This window comes from Tursiops truncatus, chromosome 2, assembly GCF_011762595.2.
Source record: "Tursiops truncatus isolate mTurTru1 chromosome 2, mTurTru1.mat.Y, whole genome shotgun sequence".
Lineage (NCBI taxonomy): Eukaryota > Metazoa > Chordata > Mammalia > Artiodactyla > Delphinidae > Tursiops > Tursiops truncatus.
Genome location: NC_047035.1, coordinates 117,657,717 through 117,675,770, shown reverse-complemented (window position 1 = coordinate 117,675,770; position 18,054 = coordinate 117,657,717). Strand labels below are relative to the sequence as shown.

Sequence of the window (18,054 nt, the reverse complement as noted above, 5' to 3'; positions counted from 1 at the left end):
GCAGTTGTTTTAAGTGAAAATGTGTGTTGTTTTAAGCTGCTAAGTCTTGAGGCCCTTTGTTACACAGCACACATAACTAATACAGTACTCATGTCTGCCATGTGTAACTAACAATAAGAATGACCATATGCTGAGCAACAGCCACCTGAGCACCACGCTACTGTTTTACTTGCCACTTTCATCATCACAACTGGTTAACAATGATAATTGTCATTTTATGGATAAAGAAATTAAAAGGCAGTATTGTTATGTAATTTGCCCAGGGCATCATATCCTATTATGTGGTTCAAACCAGGATTTCACCTGATTGGCCATCTCCAGAGCCCATGTTCTTTCCACTACATCATACTAACCAGAAGTTACACTGCTCTAAACACTCCAAGAATGTCTTCCATAAATCTAATTAGTGCCCTACTTATTCAAATCTGATCATCCCAAGCTCAAAACTGTCCTACCAATTCAGTGAACACTTTGCACAAGACTCCCCAAGGAAACCTCCACTGAAAATGGCAAAAGACAACACGCACCTTTAATAATCCATGCGAACTCAGCAAAACATCAATTTACCAGCTTTTTTAGGAATGACAAATTCTGTTTTCTTTCTTTAACAGGTAGCTTTCTGTAACTCAGTAGATAGAAATGCTTTTGTTTCCTAGTAAATTTATTTTTATTGTTCTTTTAGCTTCTCTCGAACCAGAAGAAGTCAAGTTGAAAATAAGCCCATTAACTTAAGGCAATCATACTTCCCTAAAAATTAAAAACTCACCCTTTCTAACAATTTCTGAAGCTTTAATGTTTTCTCTTCACGTAACTTTTCCCTTAGCTGCTGTGCTTTCATTTGTTTTTCTTCATGTTTCTTCTTAGATTCTGCAATTGTTCTATTAATACAAACAAATGGACAAGAGACACAAATGTTTACATGATAAAGTCAGTAATATCTTCTTTAGTCTTCAAAGTTCTTAAAATAAATATAAAAAATATATAAAACTAACTTTGGCCTAAAATTTCACAGAAACATTGTCACTTTTCAATGGATCTGGAAATGTCTTGAATAATGTACCTTAAAATAGTATGTAGTAACTCCATTTAATAGTCAAGAACATCTAGTTCCCTTCCTGTGAAACATTTCAAATTAATTTTCAAAGGCCAGACCTTTTACGAGATGGTGAGGAAAGTTTTTCATGCATGTGAATTCCATGTCCTGGAGGTCTAGCAGGTTCCTCCTCTACAATATCCCCCCAGGATGTATTTTGGCGCCAAGATTCACGAGCTGTTTTCAGAAAAAAGAAAACTGCTATTGCTTAACCACATAATTCTATAAAACCAACATTTGAGAACAGACTTTTAAAAGGCATCCCACTCTTATTTATTTTACACAAAAACCCCAAGTAATAAGATAATCTATTTTATACCCCTCTACCTATACATACAACACACACACACACAAACATACAAACATGTAATACCTTCATAATCTGCAAGGACATCGTTCCAATCCATAGACATACCACAGAAAGATACACTTCCACTGCCCATGCTGGCCTAAAATGTAGTAAGAAAAATTGAGTAACAAATATTTGAACCAATTATAACCTTATAAAATGAACTATATATGAAATTTTTCTACCTATTGCTCATATATTTCATTTAGCAAACAGTCCAAAACCAGAAAAAAGTTACATACCTCTTACAGTCACAATAATTACCAAGTTAAAAATACCACAGCCTATACATTTTAAGAGGAAGACTAACCTACGTGCCATTAACAGCAGAGACAAGCCAAGTAATTTTAAAAGAAAACTACTGGGTTTAAACTATTACTACATAAATTCTGACATATTTAGAGCATACATCAGAAAAGCTAAAAAGTATTTGTTGGGCATTACAATTTAATAGGATAACATAGCAAACATTCATGATACTTTTATTCTTTAAGAAATCCCTCTCATCAACATATATATCCTGAGCGCCTAGTGATAGCAAGGCAATGTATCATTTACTTTTTATTAGCAGAAGGAAAGATATATCTTTGACTCTTCTTCAATCTGTACAATTATAATCTGAGTAATGTTACGTATTTACTTACTCTGACATTCATTTTCTTGATGTGTAAAATGAGAAAACAACTTCCAACTTGTCAATTGCATTATATATAAAAACACTTAGTAATGGTAAAGTGCTTAAAAAAAAACTTGCTATTGTTTATCGTATAAGTCTCAATCACCCAGAGAATAAAAATTCTAAAAGCTCACAGAAAAATCACTGTCGTTGTCAGTTTCAATATTGATATCATTGTTTTCTTCAGCTTCAATTTCTCTAGTTAACTGTTCCTCTTCAGCAATAGCACTAGCAATGGCTTCTTCATTGGCCTTTTCTAGACGATCTGCTAGCTCTTCCTTTTTAGCAAGAACTTCTGCCATAGACTATAAAGTGAAAAACAAAATCAGTTGACTGGAAAGTTAAGTAAGTATTTCTTTATGTTCTAATCATAAATAGTATATATAAAAATAGCATTGATCTAGAATTATAAAACTTGGGGTCCAGATATATGACTCGGAAATTTCTTAAAAGCAAAAGACTATTTTATATTCCATAAAATGATACAATAATCCATGAGACCTTTTTACTAAACTGCTGTGTATGACAAACTGTGAAGTTGTATAAATAATAGTTATTGTTATTAATAATAAACTGTGAATTTCATTTGAGCACCAAAATTCAAAACATTTACAGGTCAAATATTTGAAAAACCAAAGAAAAACATTATACTTTAAAGGGAATATAAAAAAAAAATTATGCCGTACTGGTGATGACACTTTCTGAACATATATACCTTACTTAAAATTATGCATTAGAATTATGTAATACAAATATATGCATCAGAATTATTAATTAATAAATCCCTATAAAAAGCTAAATATGCATATTATAAACCCTAAAGCAAACAGTGAAATAACAAATATTTATGGCTACTAAGCCAACAAAGAAGATAAATTATAAAAGAAAATTAATCAAAAAGATGGGAGAAAAAGGAAAAAGGGGATGAAGAACAGATGAGTCAAAGAGAAAAACAATAAGATGATAGATTTAAAGGAACCATATTAATAATCACATTACACGGAAATAGAGACTCAAATTGGATAAAAGCAAGACCCCAAACCACATGCTGCCTATACGAAACCTAATTTAAATATGAGAATATAAACAGATTACAAATAAAAGAGCTACCATACTAACACTAACCAAAAGAAAGTTGAAGTACTAATATCAGACACAGTAAATTTCAGAGCAAAAAATATGACAAGGGATAAAGAAGGTCATTTCATAATAATAAACTGTTAATTCACTAAGAAGACAAAACAATCCTAAAGGTTTATGAACATAATAATAGATCTTCAAAATGAAAGCAGCAAAAACTGATAGAATTACAAAACAAAATAAACTTAATGGGAACGTAAAATGATGCAGCTACTTTGGAAAACAGTCTGATAGTTTCTCACAAACTTTTCCCACAAAGTTTCTCACAAACAGTCTGATAGTTTCACACAAAAACTCAGGAGAAACGAAACCATATGTTCACACAAAAACTTGTACACAAATATTTAAAGCAGCATTATTCATAAATTCCAAAAAGTGGAGAAAACCTAAATGTCCATCAACTGATGAATGGATAAAATATGGTATATTCTACAATTTTCAATCAGTGGAATATTATTTGGGCATAAAAAGGAATGAAATACTGATACAGGCTAAAACACGAATGACCTTGAAAACAATATGCCTAGTGAAAGAAACCATTTACAAAGACCACATATTGTATTCCACTTCTATGAAATGTCCAGAACAGGCAAATCTATAGAGACAAAAGACAGATTAGTGGTTGTATAGGGCTGGGTGGGTGGGGTGAAAGGGAGGACTGCTGCTGGGCACTGGGTTTCTTTTTGTAGTGATGGAAGTGTTCTAAAACTAATTATGGTGATGTCTGCACAACTCTGTGAATATACTAAAAAACACTGCACTGTACACTCTAAATGGATAAACTGTATGCTATGTAAATTATATCTCAATAAAGTTGGCTTAAAAAAAGTAGCCCCACAGATATATGCAGAGATTTCAATACCCCTCTCTCAACTGATAGAACAAGTAAAGAAAATTGGCAAAGGAAACCTGAACAATATTATCAACAAAACTGACCTAGATATTTTCCCAAGAGAAATGAAAACATATGTTCAAAACAAAGACAAACGTTCATGGTGCCTTTATTCATAATAGAGAAACTGGCAACAACTCAAACATCTGTCAACAATTGAATGGATGAACATACTGAGTTACATGCATACAACAGAGTACTCCTAAAGACAATAAAAGAAGAAGGAACTATTAATATACACAACTACATGGATGAATCTCAAAATAATTATGCTGAGTGAAAGAAGCTAAACAAAGATTACATTATTCCATATACAGAAATTTCTTAAAATGCTAATTAATATGTAGTAACAGCAGAATAGTGATAACCCTGGGAAGGGGAAACAGGGAAGCGCAGAAAGGAGGGATTACAAAAGAGAAAGTGAAAACTTTTGGAGGCAATCGATACTTTCATTATCTTGATTATAGTGATGATTTCACAGGTATAAACACATGTCAAAATATATCAATGTGTATATCTTAAATATGTGAAGTTTACTGCAAATCAATAACACCTCAATAAAGGTATTAAAAATGCAAGTGCTTGAGCTTCAGCTTATTACTGAATTGGTCTGGAGTGGAGCCTAGACATGGGTATCCTTCTTAAAGCTTGCCCTCCCCACTTCATTTCCCCTGTCGATACTCTGCCCCCTCAAAACATACAAGATTGTCCCTGGGGAAGAGAATGGGGTGAGAGAGTTTAGATGACAGACCATTTCTTTGCATCATAAGCTTTTTCTCTGTAAACGCTAGAATATTATAGAAACTAACTTGTTAAGGTGCCACACAAATATCATACCTAACAATGATTTAAAAAAACTATTAAAGTTAAATATATTTAACTTTGCAGAAAGTAAATTCTCACATAAGCCTATTTCCTTCTCAATTTTATCTTCTCCAGAGAACATTTCTATTTCACCTCTTAAGACCTGAAGAGATTTTAACAGAGTAACAGAGCTTACGGATGAAATAATGATTAAATTATCCATATACAACTTCTACTATTTTCACACTGTGAAATTCAAACACATACCTGCATACATAATCATTTTTTAAATTTCTAAATTTTCATTAAAATTTGTAATTTCAGTAAATCTAAAAAAAATAAATCCATGGTAGCTAGGATTTACATCAGCATATTTTTACAATGGTGGCAAAAGTGGACCTTAAACATAAAGGGTCCTTTATGTTTAATAAATAAATTTTATTATTATAAATTCTTACAGTCATTTTTTGCTTAGGCTTCTGTTAAATAAGAGAACTACAGATTTTTTTAGTTGAACCATGTATGTGACAATACTATATTGAGGGGAAAAAAGAAAACAATTTTCTCAACACTGCAGCAATTCTCTATAACCCTCTATTTAGAACCTAAACAATGACATGCTTATCTAGAGCAACCCACAGAAGTATCTGTGCCAAGACAAATTAAAAACATAAAATTTTCTCCAAATATTAGTTTAGTTAAAATTCCTCTAAGACCTCTAAGGATATGATAATATTCATATGTAAAGCAGAACTTATTTTCCTTCAAGTATGTAAATGTCATTCTCAAAATAACCAAGGGTTTTTAATACTCTACCATAAGCTTATTTTACCTACGTGATCAAAATAAAAATGATGAGAGAAGAATTTTTAAATAATTATTTTATGCTTATTTAACTATAGGATCTTTTTCCTCTTTCGAAATTTGATTCTCATAGAATCCATTTGCAAAATACATAATTTAATATGATAGCTAGCTATGAAAACAAAAATATAAATACGACCAATTTCTACCGATACATTAAACCCACTATTTATATGACCGTATATTAGTTAACCTTTAAAACATTCGCACTAAAAAACCTAAGTTAAAAAAAAGTTGCCCTTTATTCCTTTATAAAGGAATCTAAATATTTGTTGTTCTTATTACTGTAACTCTTATTTTTCCCTTAAACAATCCATATCAAATTTCAACTACCTAATCTTGTTCTCTCTCTAAAATGTATAATTTGGCCTAATATCATCTGCTGGTATCATCTTTCAACATGATGAGGCATTAAATTTAAAAAGAAATTATAGTATACAGTGGCCAATTAAAAACTAAATTTGGAGTGTAGGAGGAGGAACCGAGATGGCGGAGTAGAGGGACATGCTCTCACTCCCTCTTGCGAGATCACCAAAATAACAACTAGCTGCTGGACAATCATCCACAGGAAGACACTGGAACTCACCAAAAAAGATACCCCACATACAAAGACAAAGGAGAAGCCACAATGAGAAGGTAGGAGGGGCACAATCACAGTAAAATCAAATCCCATAACTGCCGGGTGGGTGACTCATAGACTGGAGAACACTTATACCACAGAAGTCCACACATTGGAGTGAAGGTTCTGAGCCCCATATCAGGCTTCCCAACCTGAGGGTCCAGCAACCGGAGCAGGAATTCCTAGAGAATCAAACTTTGAAGCCTAGTGGGAATTGACTGTAGGACTTCTACAGGACTGGGGGAAACAGAGACTCCACTATTGGAGAGCACACACGAAGTAGTGTGTGCATCGGGACACAGGGGAAGGAGCAGTGACCCCAGGGGAGATTGAACCAGACCTATCTGCTTGTGTTGGAGGTTCTCCTGCAGAAGCGGGGGTGGGGGGGATGCTGTGGCTCACCGTGGGGACAAGGACACTGGCAGCAAAAGTTCTGGGAAGTACTCCTAGGCTAGAGACCTCCCAGAGTATGTCAATAGCCCCACCAAAGAGCCCAGGTAGGCTCAAGTGTTTGGTTGCCTCAGGCAAAACAACCACAGGGAGGGAACCAAGCCCCACCCATCAGCAGTCAAGTGGATTAAAGTTTTACTGAGTTCTGCACACCAGAGCAACAGTCAGCTCTACCCACCAACAGTCCCTCCCATCAGGAAACTTACACAAGCCTCTTAGATAGCCTCATCCACCAGAAGGCAGACAGCAGAAGTAAGAAGAACCACAAATCTGCAGCCTGGGAACAAAAACCACATTCACAGAAAGATAGACAAGATGAAAAGGCAGAGGGCTATGTACCAGATGAAGGAACAAGATAAAACCCCAGAAAAACAACTAAATTAAGTGGAGATAGGCAACCTTCCAGAAAAAGAATTCAGAATAACGATAGTGAAGATGATCCAGGACCTCGGAAAAAGAATGGAGGCAAAGATCGAGAAGATGCAAGAAATGTTTAACAAAGACCTAGAACAATTAAAGAACAAACAAACAGAGATGAACAATACAATAACTGAAATGAAAACTACACTAGAAGGAATCAATAGCAGAATAACTGAGGCAGAAGAACGGAGTAGTGACCTGGAAGACAGAACGGTGGAATTCACTGCTGTGGAAAAGAATAAAGAAAAAAAGAATGAAAAGAAATGAAGACAGCCTAAGAGACCTCTGAGACAACATTAAACGCAACAACACTTGCATTATAGGGATCCCAGAAGGAGAAGAGAGAGTGAAAGGACCAGAGAAAATATTTGAAAAGATTATAGTCAAAAACTTCCCTAATGTGGGAAAGGAAATAGCGACCCAAGTCCAGGAAGCGAAGTGAGTCCCATGCAGGGTAAACCCAAGGAGAAACATGCCGAGACACATAGTAATCAAATTGGCAAAAATTAAAGACAAAGAAAAATTATTGAAAGCAGCAAGGGAAAAATGAAAAATAACATACAAGGGAATTCCCATAAGGCTAACAGCTCATTTCTCAGCAGAAACTCTACAAGACAGAAGGGAGTGGCATGATATACTTAAAGTGATGAAAGGGAAGAACTTACAACCAAGATTACTCTACCAGGTAAGGATCTCATTCAGATTCAATGGAGAAATCAAAAGCTTTACAGACAAGCAAAAAGTATGAGAATTCAGCACTACCAAACCAACTCCACAACAAATGCTAAAGGAACTTTTCTAAGTGGGAAACACAACAGAAGAAAAGGATCTACAAAAACAAACACAAAACAATTAAGAAAATGGTCATAGGAACATACATATCAATAATTACCTTAAATGTGAATGGATTAAATGCTCCAACCAAAAGACACAGGCTTGCTGAATGGATACAAAAACAAGACCCATATATATGCAGTCTACAAGAGACCCACTTCAGACGTAGGGACACATACAGACTGAAAGTGAGGGGATGGACAAAGATATTCCGTGCAAATGGAAATCAAGAGAAAGCTGGAGTAGCTTTGCTCATATCAGATACAACAGACTTTAAAATAAAGAATGTTACAAGAGACAAGGAAGGACACTACATAATAATCAAGAGGTCAATCCAAGAAGATATAACAATTATAATTATATATTCACCCAACATAGGAGCACCTCAATACATAAGGCAACTGCTAACAGCTATAAAAGAGGAAATCGACAGTAACACAATAATAGTAGGGGACTTTAACACCTCACTTACACCAATGGACAGATCATCCAAAAGGAAATAAATACGGAAACAGAAGCTTTAAATGACACAATAGATGAGATAGATTTAATTGATATTTACAGGACATTCCATCCAAAAACAACACAATACACTTTCTTCTCAAGTGTGCACAGAACATTCTCTGGGATAGATCACATTTTGGGTCACAAATCAAGCCTCAGTAAATTTAAGAAAACTGAAATCATATCAAGCATCTTTTCTGACCACAACGCTATGAGACTAGAAATGAATTACAGGGAAAAAAACGTAAAAAACACAAACACATGGAGGCTAAACAATACGTTAATAAACAACCAAGAAATCACTGGAGAAATCAAAGAGGAAATCAAAAAATCCCTAGAGACAAATGACAACGAAAACACGACGATCCAAAACTTATGGGATGCAGCAAAAGCAGTTCTAACAGGGAAGTTTATAGCTATACAAGCCTACCTCAAGAAACCAAAAAAATCTCAAGTAAACAATCTAAACTTACACCTAAAGGAACTAGAGAAAGAATAACAAACAAAACCCAAATTTAGCAGAAGGAAAGAAATCATAAATATCAGAGCAGAAATAAAGGAAACAGAAACAAAGAAAACAATAGCAAAGATCAATAAAACTAAAAGCTGGTTCTTTGAGAAGACAAAATTGATAAACCATTAGCCAGACTCATGAAGAAAAAGAGGGAGAGGACTCAAATGAATAAAATTAGAATGAAAAAGAAGTTACAACAGACACCGTAGAAATACAAAGCATCCTAAGAGACTACTACAAGCAACTCTATGCCAATAAAATGGACAACCTGGAAGAAATGGACAAATTCCTAGAAAGGTATAAACTTCCAAGACTGAACCAAGAAGAAACAGAAAATATGAACAGGCCAATCACAAGTAATAAAGTTGAAACTGTGATTAAAAATCTTCCAACAGGGCTTCCCTGGTGGCGCAGTGCTTGAGAGTCCACCTGCCGATGCAGGGGACACGGGTTCGTGCCCCAGTCCCGGAATATTCCACATGCCGCAGAGCAGCAGGGCCCGTGAGCCATGGCCGCTAAGCCTGCGCGTCTGGAGCCTGTGCTCCGCAACTGGAGAGAACACAACAGTGAGAGGCCCGTGTACCGCAAAAAAAAAAAAATCTTCCAACAAACAAAAGTCCAGAACCACATAGCTTCAGAGCTGAATTCTATCAAACATTTAGAGAAGAGCTAACACCCACCCTTCTCAAACTCTTCCAAAAAACTGCAGAGGGAAGAACACTCCCAAACTCATTTAATGAGGCCACCATCACCCTGATGCCAAAACCAGAAAAAGATACTACAAAAAAAGAAAATTACAGACCAATATCACTGATGAATATAGATGCAAAAATCCTCAACAAAATACTAGCAGACAGAATCCAACAACACATTGAAAGGATCATACACCATGACCAAGTGGGATTTATCCCTGGGATGCAAGGATTCTTCACTATATACAAATCAATCAATGTGATACACCATATTAACAAATTGAAGAATAAAAACCATATGATCATCTCAATAGATGAAGAAAAGGCTTTTGACAAAATTCAACACCATTTATGATAAAAACTCTCCAGAAAGTGGGCATAGAGGGAACCTACCTCAACATAATAAAGGCCATATACGACAAACCCACAGCAAACATCATTCTCAATGGTGAAAAACTGAAAGCATTTCCTCTAAGATCAGGAATGAGACAAGGATGTCCATTCTCACCACTATTATTCAACATACTTTTGGAAGTCCTAGCCACAGCAGTCAGAGAAGAAAAAGAAATAAAAGGAATACAAATTGGAAAAGAAGTTAAACTGTCACTGTTTGCAGATGACAGGATAATATACATAGAGAATCCTAAAACTGCCACCAGAAAACTACTAGAGCTAATCAATGAATTTGGTAAAGTTGCAGGGTACAAAATTAATGCACAGAAATCTCCTGCATTTCCTATACACTGATGATGAAAAATCTGAAAGAGAAATTACAGAAACACTCCCACTTACCATTGCAACAAAAAGAATAAAATACCTAGGAATAAACCTACCTAGGGAGACAAAAGATCTGTATGCAGAAAACTGTAAGACACTGAAGAAAGAAATTAAATATGATACCAACAGATGGAGAGATATACAATGTTCTTGGATTGGAAGAATCAACATTGTGAAAATGACTATACTACCCAAAGCAATCTACATATTCAATGCAATACCTATCAAGTTACCAATGGCATTTTTTACGGAACTAGAACAAATCATCTTAAAGTTTGTACAGCGACACAAAAGACCCCGAATAGCCAAAGCAGTCTTGAGGGAAAAAAACGGAGCTGGAGGAATCAGACGCTCTGACTTCAGATTATACTACAAAGCTACAGTAATCAAGACAATATGGTACTGGCACAAAAACAGAAGCACAGATCAATGGAACAAGATAGAAAGCCCAGAGACAAACCCACGCACCTATGGTCAACTAATCTATGACAAAGGACGCAAAGATATACAATGGAGAAAAGACAGTCTCTTCAATAAGTGGTGCTGGGAAAACTGGACAGCTACAGGTAAAAGAATGACATTAGAACATTCTCTAACACCATATACAGAAATAAACTCAAAATGGATTCGAGACCTAAATGTAAGACCAGACACTATAAAATCTAGACGAAAACATAGGAAGAACACTCTTTGACATAAACCACAGCAAGATCTTTTTTGATCCACCTCCTAGAGTAATGGAAGTAAAAACAAAAATAAACAAATTGGACCTAATAAAACTTCAAAGCTTTTGCACAGCAAAGGAAACCATAAACAAGACAAAAAGACAACCCTCAGAATGGGAGAAAATATTTGCAAACGAATCAATGGACAAAGGATTAATCTCCAAAATATATAGACAGCTCATGCAGCTCAATATTAAAGAAACAAACAACCCAATCCAAAAATGGGCAGAACACCTAAATAGACATTTCTCCAAAGAAGACATACAGATGGCCAAGAGGCACATGAAAAGCTGCTCAACATCACTAATTATTAGAGAAATGCAAATCAAAACTACAATGAGGTATCACCTCACACCAGTTAGAATGGGCATCATCAGAAAATCTACAAACAACAAATGCCGGAGAGGGTGTGGAGAAAAGGGAACCCTCTTGCACTGTTGGTGGGAATGTAATTTGATACAGCCACTATGGAGAACTAAAAATAGAATCGAACTAAAAATAGAATTACTGGGCATATACCCCGAGAAAACCATAATTCAAAAAGACACATGCACCCCAATGTTCATTGCAGCACTATTTACAATGGCAAGGTCACGGAAGCAACCTAAATGCCCATCGACAGATGAATGGATAAAGAAGTTGTGGTACATATATACAATGGAATATTACTCAGCCATAAAAAGGAACGAAATTGAGTCATTTGTTGAGACACAGATGGACCTAGAGACTGTCATACAGAGTGAAGTAAGTTAGAAAGGGCTAAATAAATATCGTATATTAACGCATTTATGTGGAACCTAGAAAAATGGTACAGATGAACCAGTTTGCAAGGCAGAAGTTGAGACACAGATGTAGAGAACAAACATATGGACACCAAGGGGGGAAATCCGCGGTGGGGTGCAGATGGTGGTGTGCTGAATTGGGCGATTGGGATTGACATGTTTACACTGATGTGTATAAAACTGATTACTAGTAAGAACCTGCAGTATAAAGAAACAAACAAAACCTAATACTAAACTTTCTTTGGGTTATTTGTATGGAAATATGTTAATATAAATGTTTCAGACATTACGTGAAATTTCTAAAAATCTTATATGTTCTGGTATAATGTTATAAGTCATAATTCTAGTTATTACTTTAAAATGTATATCTCAGAAAAAACTAAATTTCCTTGTCAATTGCCAAAAAAAAAAGAACTAAATTTGAATTTTTTCTCAACAACTTTTTATATGTGCCTATTCCTTTTGAAAATTACTTTTTAAACAAACCCAACATGACCTAATCTGAATTATACTCAGGCCAAGCATCTTAATACTAAAACGGGAAGGAGAAAGACATGAGCAGAATTAAACAGTCATCCAAAAACATAAACCTATAAGTAATTTTAAGTCAATGCATTTTTAAAGATTCTGCCATAGGGATGATAAATAAATTTCATCTTAAAGACCAACTCCAAGCAAATGATAATAACTGTCTAAAGTACTCTGTTAAGAGAATTCTTAAAGCTAAGTTCATTAAGCACAATTTCCCATCTATCAGAGTGGTAGATGTTGCATAGAAAACATTATTATGACAGTTTCTTAACATGTGATCAAATCACACACAAAGTGAATGATTTTGAGCAAGTTATTTAATTCTCACAGTCTCATTTCCTTCCTCTGCAAAAGAAGAAGAAACTTAACTATATCAAAAGATTGCTATAAGAATAAAATGTTAAAATGAAATAACATATATCAAATGCTATGTTAAAAAGTGCTTGTAAAGTGTAGAGAAATATACATTACAATTTTTTATTATCGGAGTTTATGTCTCTTTAATATATTTACTCAGAATTTCGATAAGTTGTTCTTACCAAGTTAGCAGCACTCACATTTGAAATATCTGAAGGATCCATTTCACTTTCTATTCTTTCTTTCTCTTCTGAAAATTTGTCTTCACTTGCTTGCAAAGGTGTGTCAGCTTGCTGAGTAACTGAAACACACTCTATATCAATGTGAACGGCAGGTATTTCAGAAGTTTGCACAGAATTGTCTTGTAAGAAACTACTGCCAGAGTTCTTGACATCATCCAGTGTACTCACTGTGAACTAACGAAACATATTACAGATTGAATCAGAGATAATGGAAAATACTCACCAACTTATTTCACTCTAGAAAACCTGATTCTGTTTAACCTATCAACTGTAAAGCAGCAGTTGACTGACAGATGACTCAGTCATTTTTTGGTATGTTTCAAGTATAAGAAGAGAAACCATTAAGCAGCCACAAATTTTATTTGCACATCTACTATGTTTAGGACACCACATAGCACATAATACCAAATCTCAGATATAAAAGAGAAATACACCATAAAAAGTAGAGTATATGTCAGCATGCAGTTTCATTATGCAATTCATATTCTTTAGACTTCAATAGGCTCTCCATTCCCCTTTAGAAATATTTAACACATAACCAAGAGAAACGTAAAAACCATTTAAACAAATACAACTTATGCTGAAGTCAAATACATACCCATTTTTTTAAAAAACTTTCTAGTTTAGTGAATAGGAACAAGCCTTTATTTTCACTTTCTAACAGAGTACAGAAAGAATGGTGCTATGTTTTCCAGCTATACTCAGAGTAATGAACTCCAAGGAGAAGAACTAAAATCTAAAATTGTGAATTTAAAACTTACTCACATCACTACTTAAATAAACATTAGATAAACAGTGCAGTGGCCATAAAAACCCTAGTTTGATATAGTATTTATATAAATATTAAACTTGGCCAAGTCATATAAACTACTTTAAAAATCCTACTATTGGTTAGAACTTTAAAGTGTCCCAAAGTGTTCATTTTAGCATAAGCATTATTCACATTGCATCACAATGTTTATATTGCTATCAACATTATCCATACATCAGTCACCATGGTTTATAATCTTCTCAGTAATATTTACATTAGCATTATTGATCTTCACAATATAGTCAATGCTGTTTATTAAAAAATCAATATCAACTTAAATAACAAAATCAAAGCTAAACTATAATGTTGAAAAATATATAAAAATGCTAATTCCATTTTCAGAATGACAGTGGAGAAAACAATTATTAATATTAGCTTGGCCACCACAAGCAGTGAACTTTTATACTGAAATAATTTAACAATAATTACTCAAAAGTTCTATGTATAGACTATTTCTAAAACCTCAAAAAATCACATAAGTTTATTCATTACACAAAATCAGCATAATTTTTATACTGTTAAATTTTATAGTTAAAATATAATACATGTACCAAGAATGCCAGATGGTAGTTAAGTGATATAGAAAGTGATTTCGTCATCAAATTTACCTACATTTAAAAGTTTCTTAAAGTTTCACCCAACAACTATGTACTGATTACTTTCTACGTATCTTTGACTCTGCTCCATATTGTGGGAAATTAAAAGGCAACATAAGATAATGCCCGCAAGGAGCTTTAAATCTCATGTGGGCACAAAACATACATACATTAAAGAGTTATAAAACATCAGGAACAATGTAGGATTAAGAGCCATTATTATCATTAAGGAAAAAAACCATGGAAGTTGAGTACAGTTTCTAATAAAAATAAATATCCTACAAGTAAAAGGAGAGAATTTTAAAAGGCAGATACTATTCTGTACTGAGAAATATGACAACTATTTTACAACTTTTTTACTTAGTCCCTGTACCTTATCAAAGAATCTCTCTTATATTTCATTGGACATTTTACATAAAATTATACTAACTGAACATAAAATTTTTTTGTAAACAAATATCTTTTTTTTTGTTGTTGTTTGTTTTGCGGTACGCGGGCCTCCCACTGCTGTGGCCTCTCCCGCCGCGGAGCACAGGCTCCGGACGCGCAGGCTCAGCGGCCATGGCTCACGGGCCCAGTCGCTCCGCGGCATGTGGGATCCTCCCAGACCGGGGCACGAACCCGTGTCCCCTGCATCAGCAGGCGGACTCTCAACCACTGCGCCACCAGGGAAGCCAAACAAATATCTTTTAAAAATGCATTGCTGGGACTTCCCTGGCGGTCCAGTGGTTAAGACTCCATGCTTCCAACGCAGGGGGTGCAGGTTCAATCCCTGGTCTGGGAACTAAGATCCCACATGCCGTACAGGGTGGCCAAAAAAAAAAATAATAATAATAAAATAAAATTTTTTTAAAAGTCCTGTTTTTTTAAAAAAAATGCCTTGCTTAACCAAGTAAGTAGAATAAACTTCAAATGGACTGACAGAAGAGTACTGGGAATATTAACTTTAAAGAATTATTTAAATATAAATCACTCTATACTCGAATTGTAGGAAGTAAAAGTAGAGCAAGTGAAAAATTATTCTACTTTCATCACCATTTAAAATAACACTACAAATGAAGCAGGAGGACACCATTTTAACCAGTAATCAAAGTTAACAAACTTGGGCAAATTGATATGATATGCCTTTAAATGTGAGGCTAAGAACAATCACTTTATTTCTCTCAAAAATGTATAAGCTAAAGTGAATAATGAATAAACAAACTGAAGAACACTGTACAAAAAACCCACAATGTATACTTCAAAAATATTAATGTCATGAAAGACAAAGACAGGCTGAATAACTGTCCCTGGTGAAAGACATTAAAGAAACAAAGCCAAATACAATGTGTAACTCTAGATTGGATCATGCATCATGGAAAAACATTCTATGAAGAAATTATTGGGACAACTGGAAATTTTTGAATACAGACTATAAATTCGATAACAATATTATATAAATGTCAAATTCCCCGAATTTTATAATTATAGTGTGGTTTTGTAAAAGAGTTTCTTTGTTCTTTAGAGATATATGCTATAGCATTTAAGGGTGAATGGTTACGATATTTGCACATTACTCTCAAATGTTTAGCATACAATATGAGGGTGTAATATGTAACTAGAGAGAGAAAAAAATGTGGCAAAATGTTAATCTGTGAATCTACGAAAAGGGTACAGGAGAGTTCATTATTCTATTCTTGCAACTTTTCTGTAGATCTGAAATTTTTCACAATAAAAGTAAAAAATGAAGTAGAAAAATTAAGACATTCCAACATACATATATATATCCGTTATAAAAAAGCAATAAAAGGATTTTCAGAATGTACTACCTGGGTTCTCTCTGTGAGAGGATGATCACATGAGTGTAATGAGTCTTTGAGCCGAGATTCTATAGTATTAGAAGGTCCACCTCCAACAAATTCACCTTTCTGAATACTTTTGTCAGGTAGAAGACGTACATTTTCTTTATCACTGTCATCCTTTGACCTTAATGCTTCTGTTGGTAATAAAACTTTTGGCACCACTGCTGTTGATCGTGAACGAACAGGCCTTCCTCTCTGAACAGTTTCCCATCCTTCAGCATCTTTCCGTTCTACGCAATTGAGGGAAGAAAATAAATCAAGATTTCTTTGATGATAAACATTTTCAAAAACCTACAAAATAACATTTTCCAATCTAATTCCCATTAAATATAACTAAAATATAAACATGACACTAATTACTATGCAAGGTGTATTGTGCACAAGTGTGTCTGTGTATTCTCTAGTTCCTACAACCACACTGTGGGGTAGGTATCATTATCCCTATCTTACAAATGATAAAACTGAGATTAAGACTGACCTAAGACCCTGGGACTTCCCTGGTGGTCCAGTGGTAAAGAATTCACCTTATAATGCAGGGGACATGGGTTCGATCCCTGGTCCCACATGCCAAGGGGCAACTAAGCCAGAGCACGACAACTACTGAGTTCACACCCCTCAACTAGAGAGCCTGCATGCCGCAAACTACAGAGCCCATGCACCCTGGAGCCTGTGTGCCACAACTAGAGAGAAACCCATGTGCCACAACGAAAGATCCCACATGCCTCAATGAAGATCCAGTGTGCCGCAACTAAGGTTCAATGCAGCCAAAAATAAAATAAATAAATAAGAAATAAATCCTTAAAAAACAAAAAAGACTGACCTAAGGCCCCACAGTCAGAAAGTAATAACATTTATACTGTGTATACTATGTGCTAGAACTGTTCTAAGTGCCTTAGATGTAACTCTTTTAAATAAACCCTCTTAGAGGGTTCACAACAACCCTCTAAGATCAGTACTATCATTCCCATATTACCAGTGAGGAAACTGAGACAAAGAGAGGTTGAGTAATTTACCCAAGGTCACACACTTAGTAAAGGTAAAGCCAAGATGTAAGTCTAGGCAAATTGGTTCTGATGTCCATACCCAACGAATATGTAAAAACTACCTCCCCTTCTTTTAGAATCCAAACATAGGCCTTGGTCCAAAATCCACGTTCTTTTTCCCCTGTCTCAGTACTAACAGTATACACTGACTTAGGAAAAAAAGGTAAAAAACTATTTTAATGATCATAAGATTATAGTGTTAAATGAATGAACCCTCAATGATCTAGTCCAGTATTTCACCATACACATAAGAAAATGAGGGCCTGTATCCAAAGTCACAGAGCAAACTAGCCTAAAATAAATAAGTTTCTACCAAAATGTTTCAAAATTTCACAACCTGAGATATATATGTATACAGTGATAGCCACAATTTTTAAAATTTTATAGGCTAATTGTAATCTATCAAAATTAGTATGAAGACTTCCAGTTCTGGCCAAGATGGAGTAGCCTCACCTTCATTTCCACGTCCTCCTACTTACAATTAAGAACTCTGGAAAA

The 18,054-nt window shown here is 34.8% G+C and overlaps 1 protein-coding gene across 4 annotated transcripts in view; it reads right to left on the bottom strand.

The window, feature by feature from the left end:
• SCAPER (S-phase cyclin A associated protein in the ER) overlaps positions 1 to 18,054 on the bottom strand; it is a 493,982-nt gene that overhangs the window by 327,946 nt on the left and 147,982 nt on the right. For 3 of the 4 annotated variants that reach the window (XM_073801292.1, XM_019950258.2, XM_073801291.1), the window contains 6 exons: positions 16,481 to 16,743; positions 13,206 to 13,439; positions 2,253 to 2,423; positions 1,467 to 1,542; positions 1,153 to 1,270; positions 767 to 878 (listed from right to left, as the gene is read on the bottom strand). In XM_073801292.1, the coding sequence (XP_073657393.1) occupies positions 767 to 878; positions 1,153 to 1,270; positions 1,467 to 1,542; positions 2,253 to 2,423; positions 13,206 to 13,439; positions 16,481 to 16,743 (974 nt within the window). The remainder of the gene's footprint in view (positions 1 to 766; positions 879 to 1,152; positions 1,271 to 1,466; positions 1,543 to 2,252; positions 2,424 to 13,205; positions 13,440 to 16,480; positions 16,744 to 18,054) is intronic. The other variant, XM_019950268.3, reaches the window with a different exon arrangement.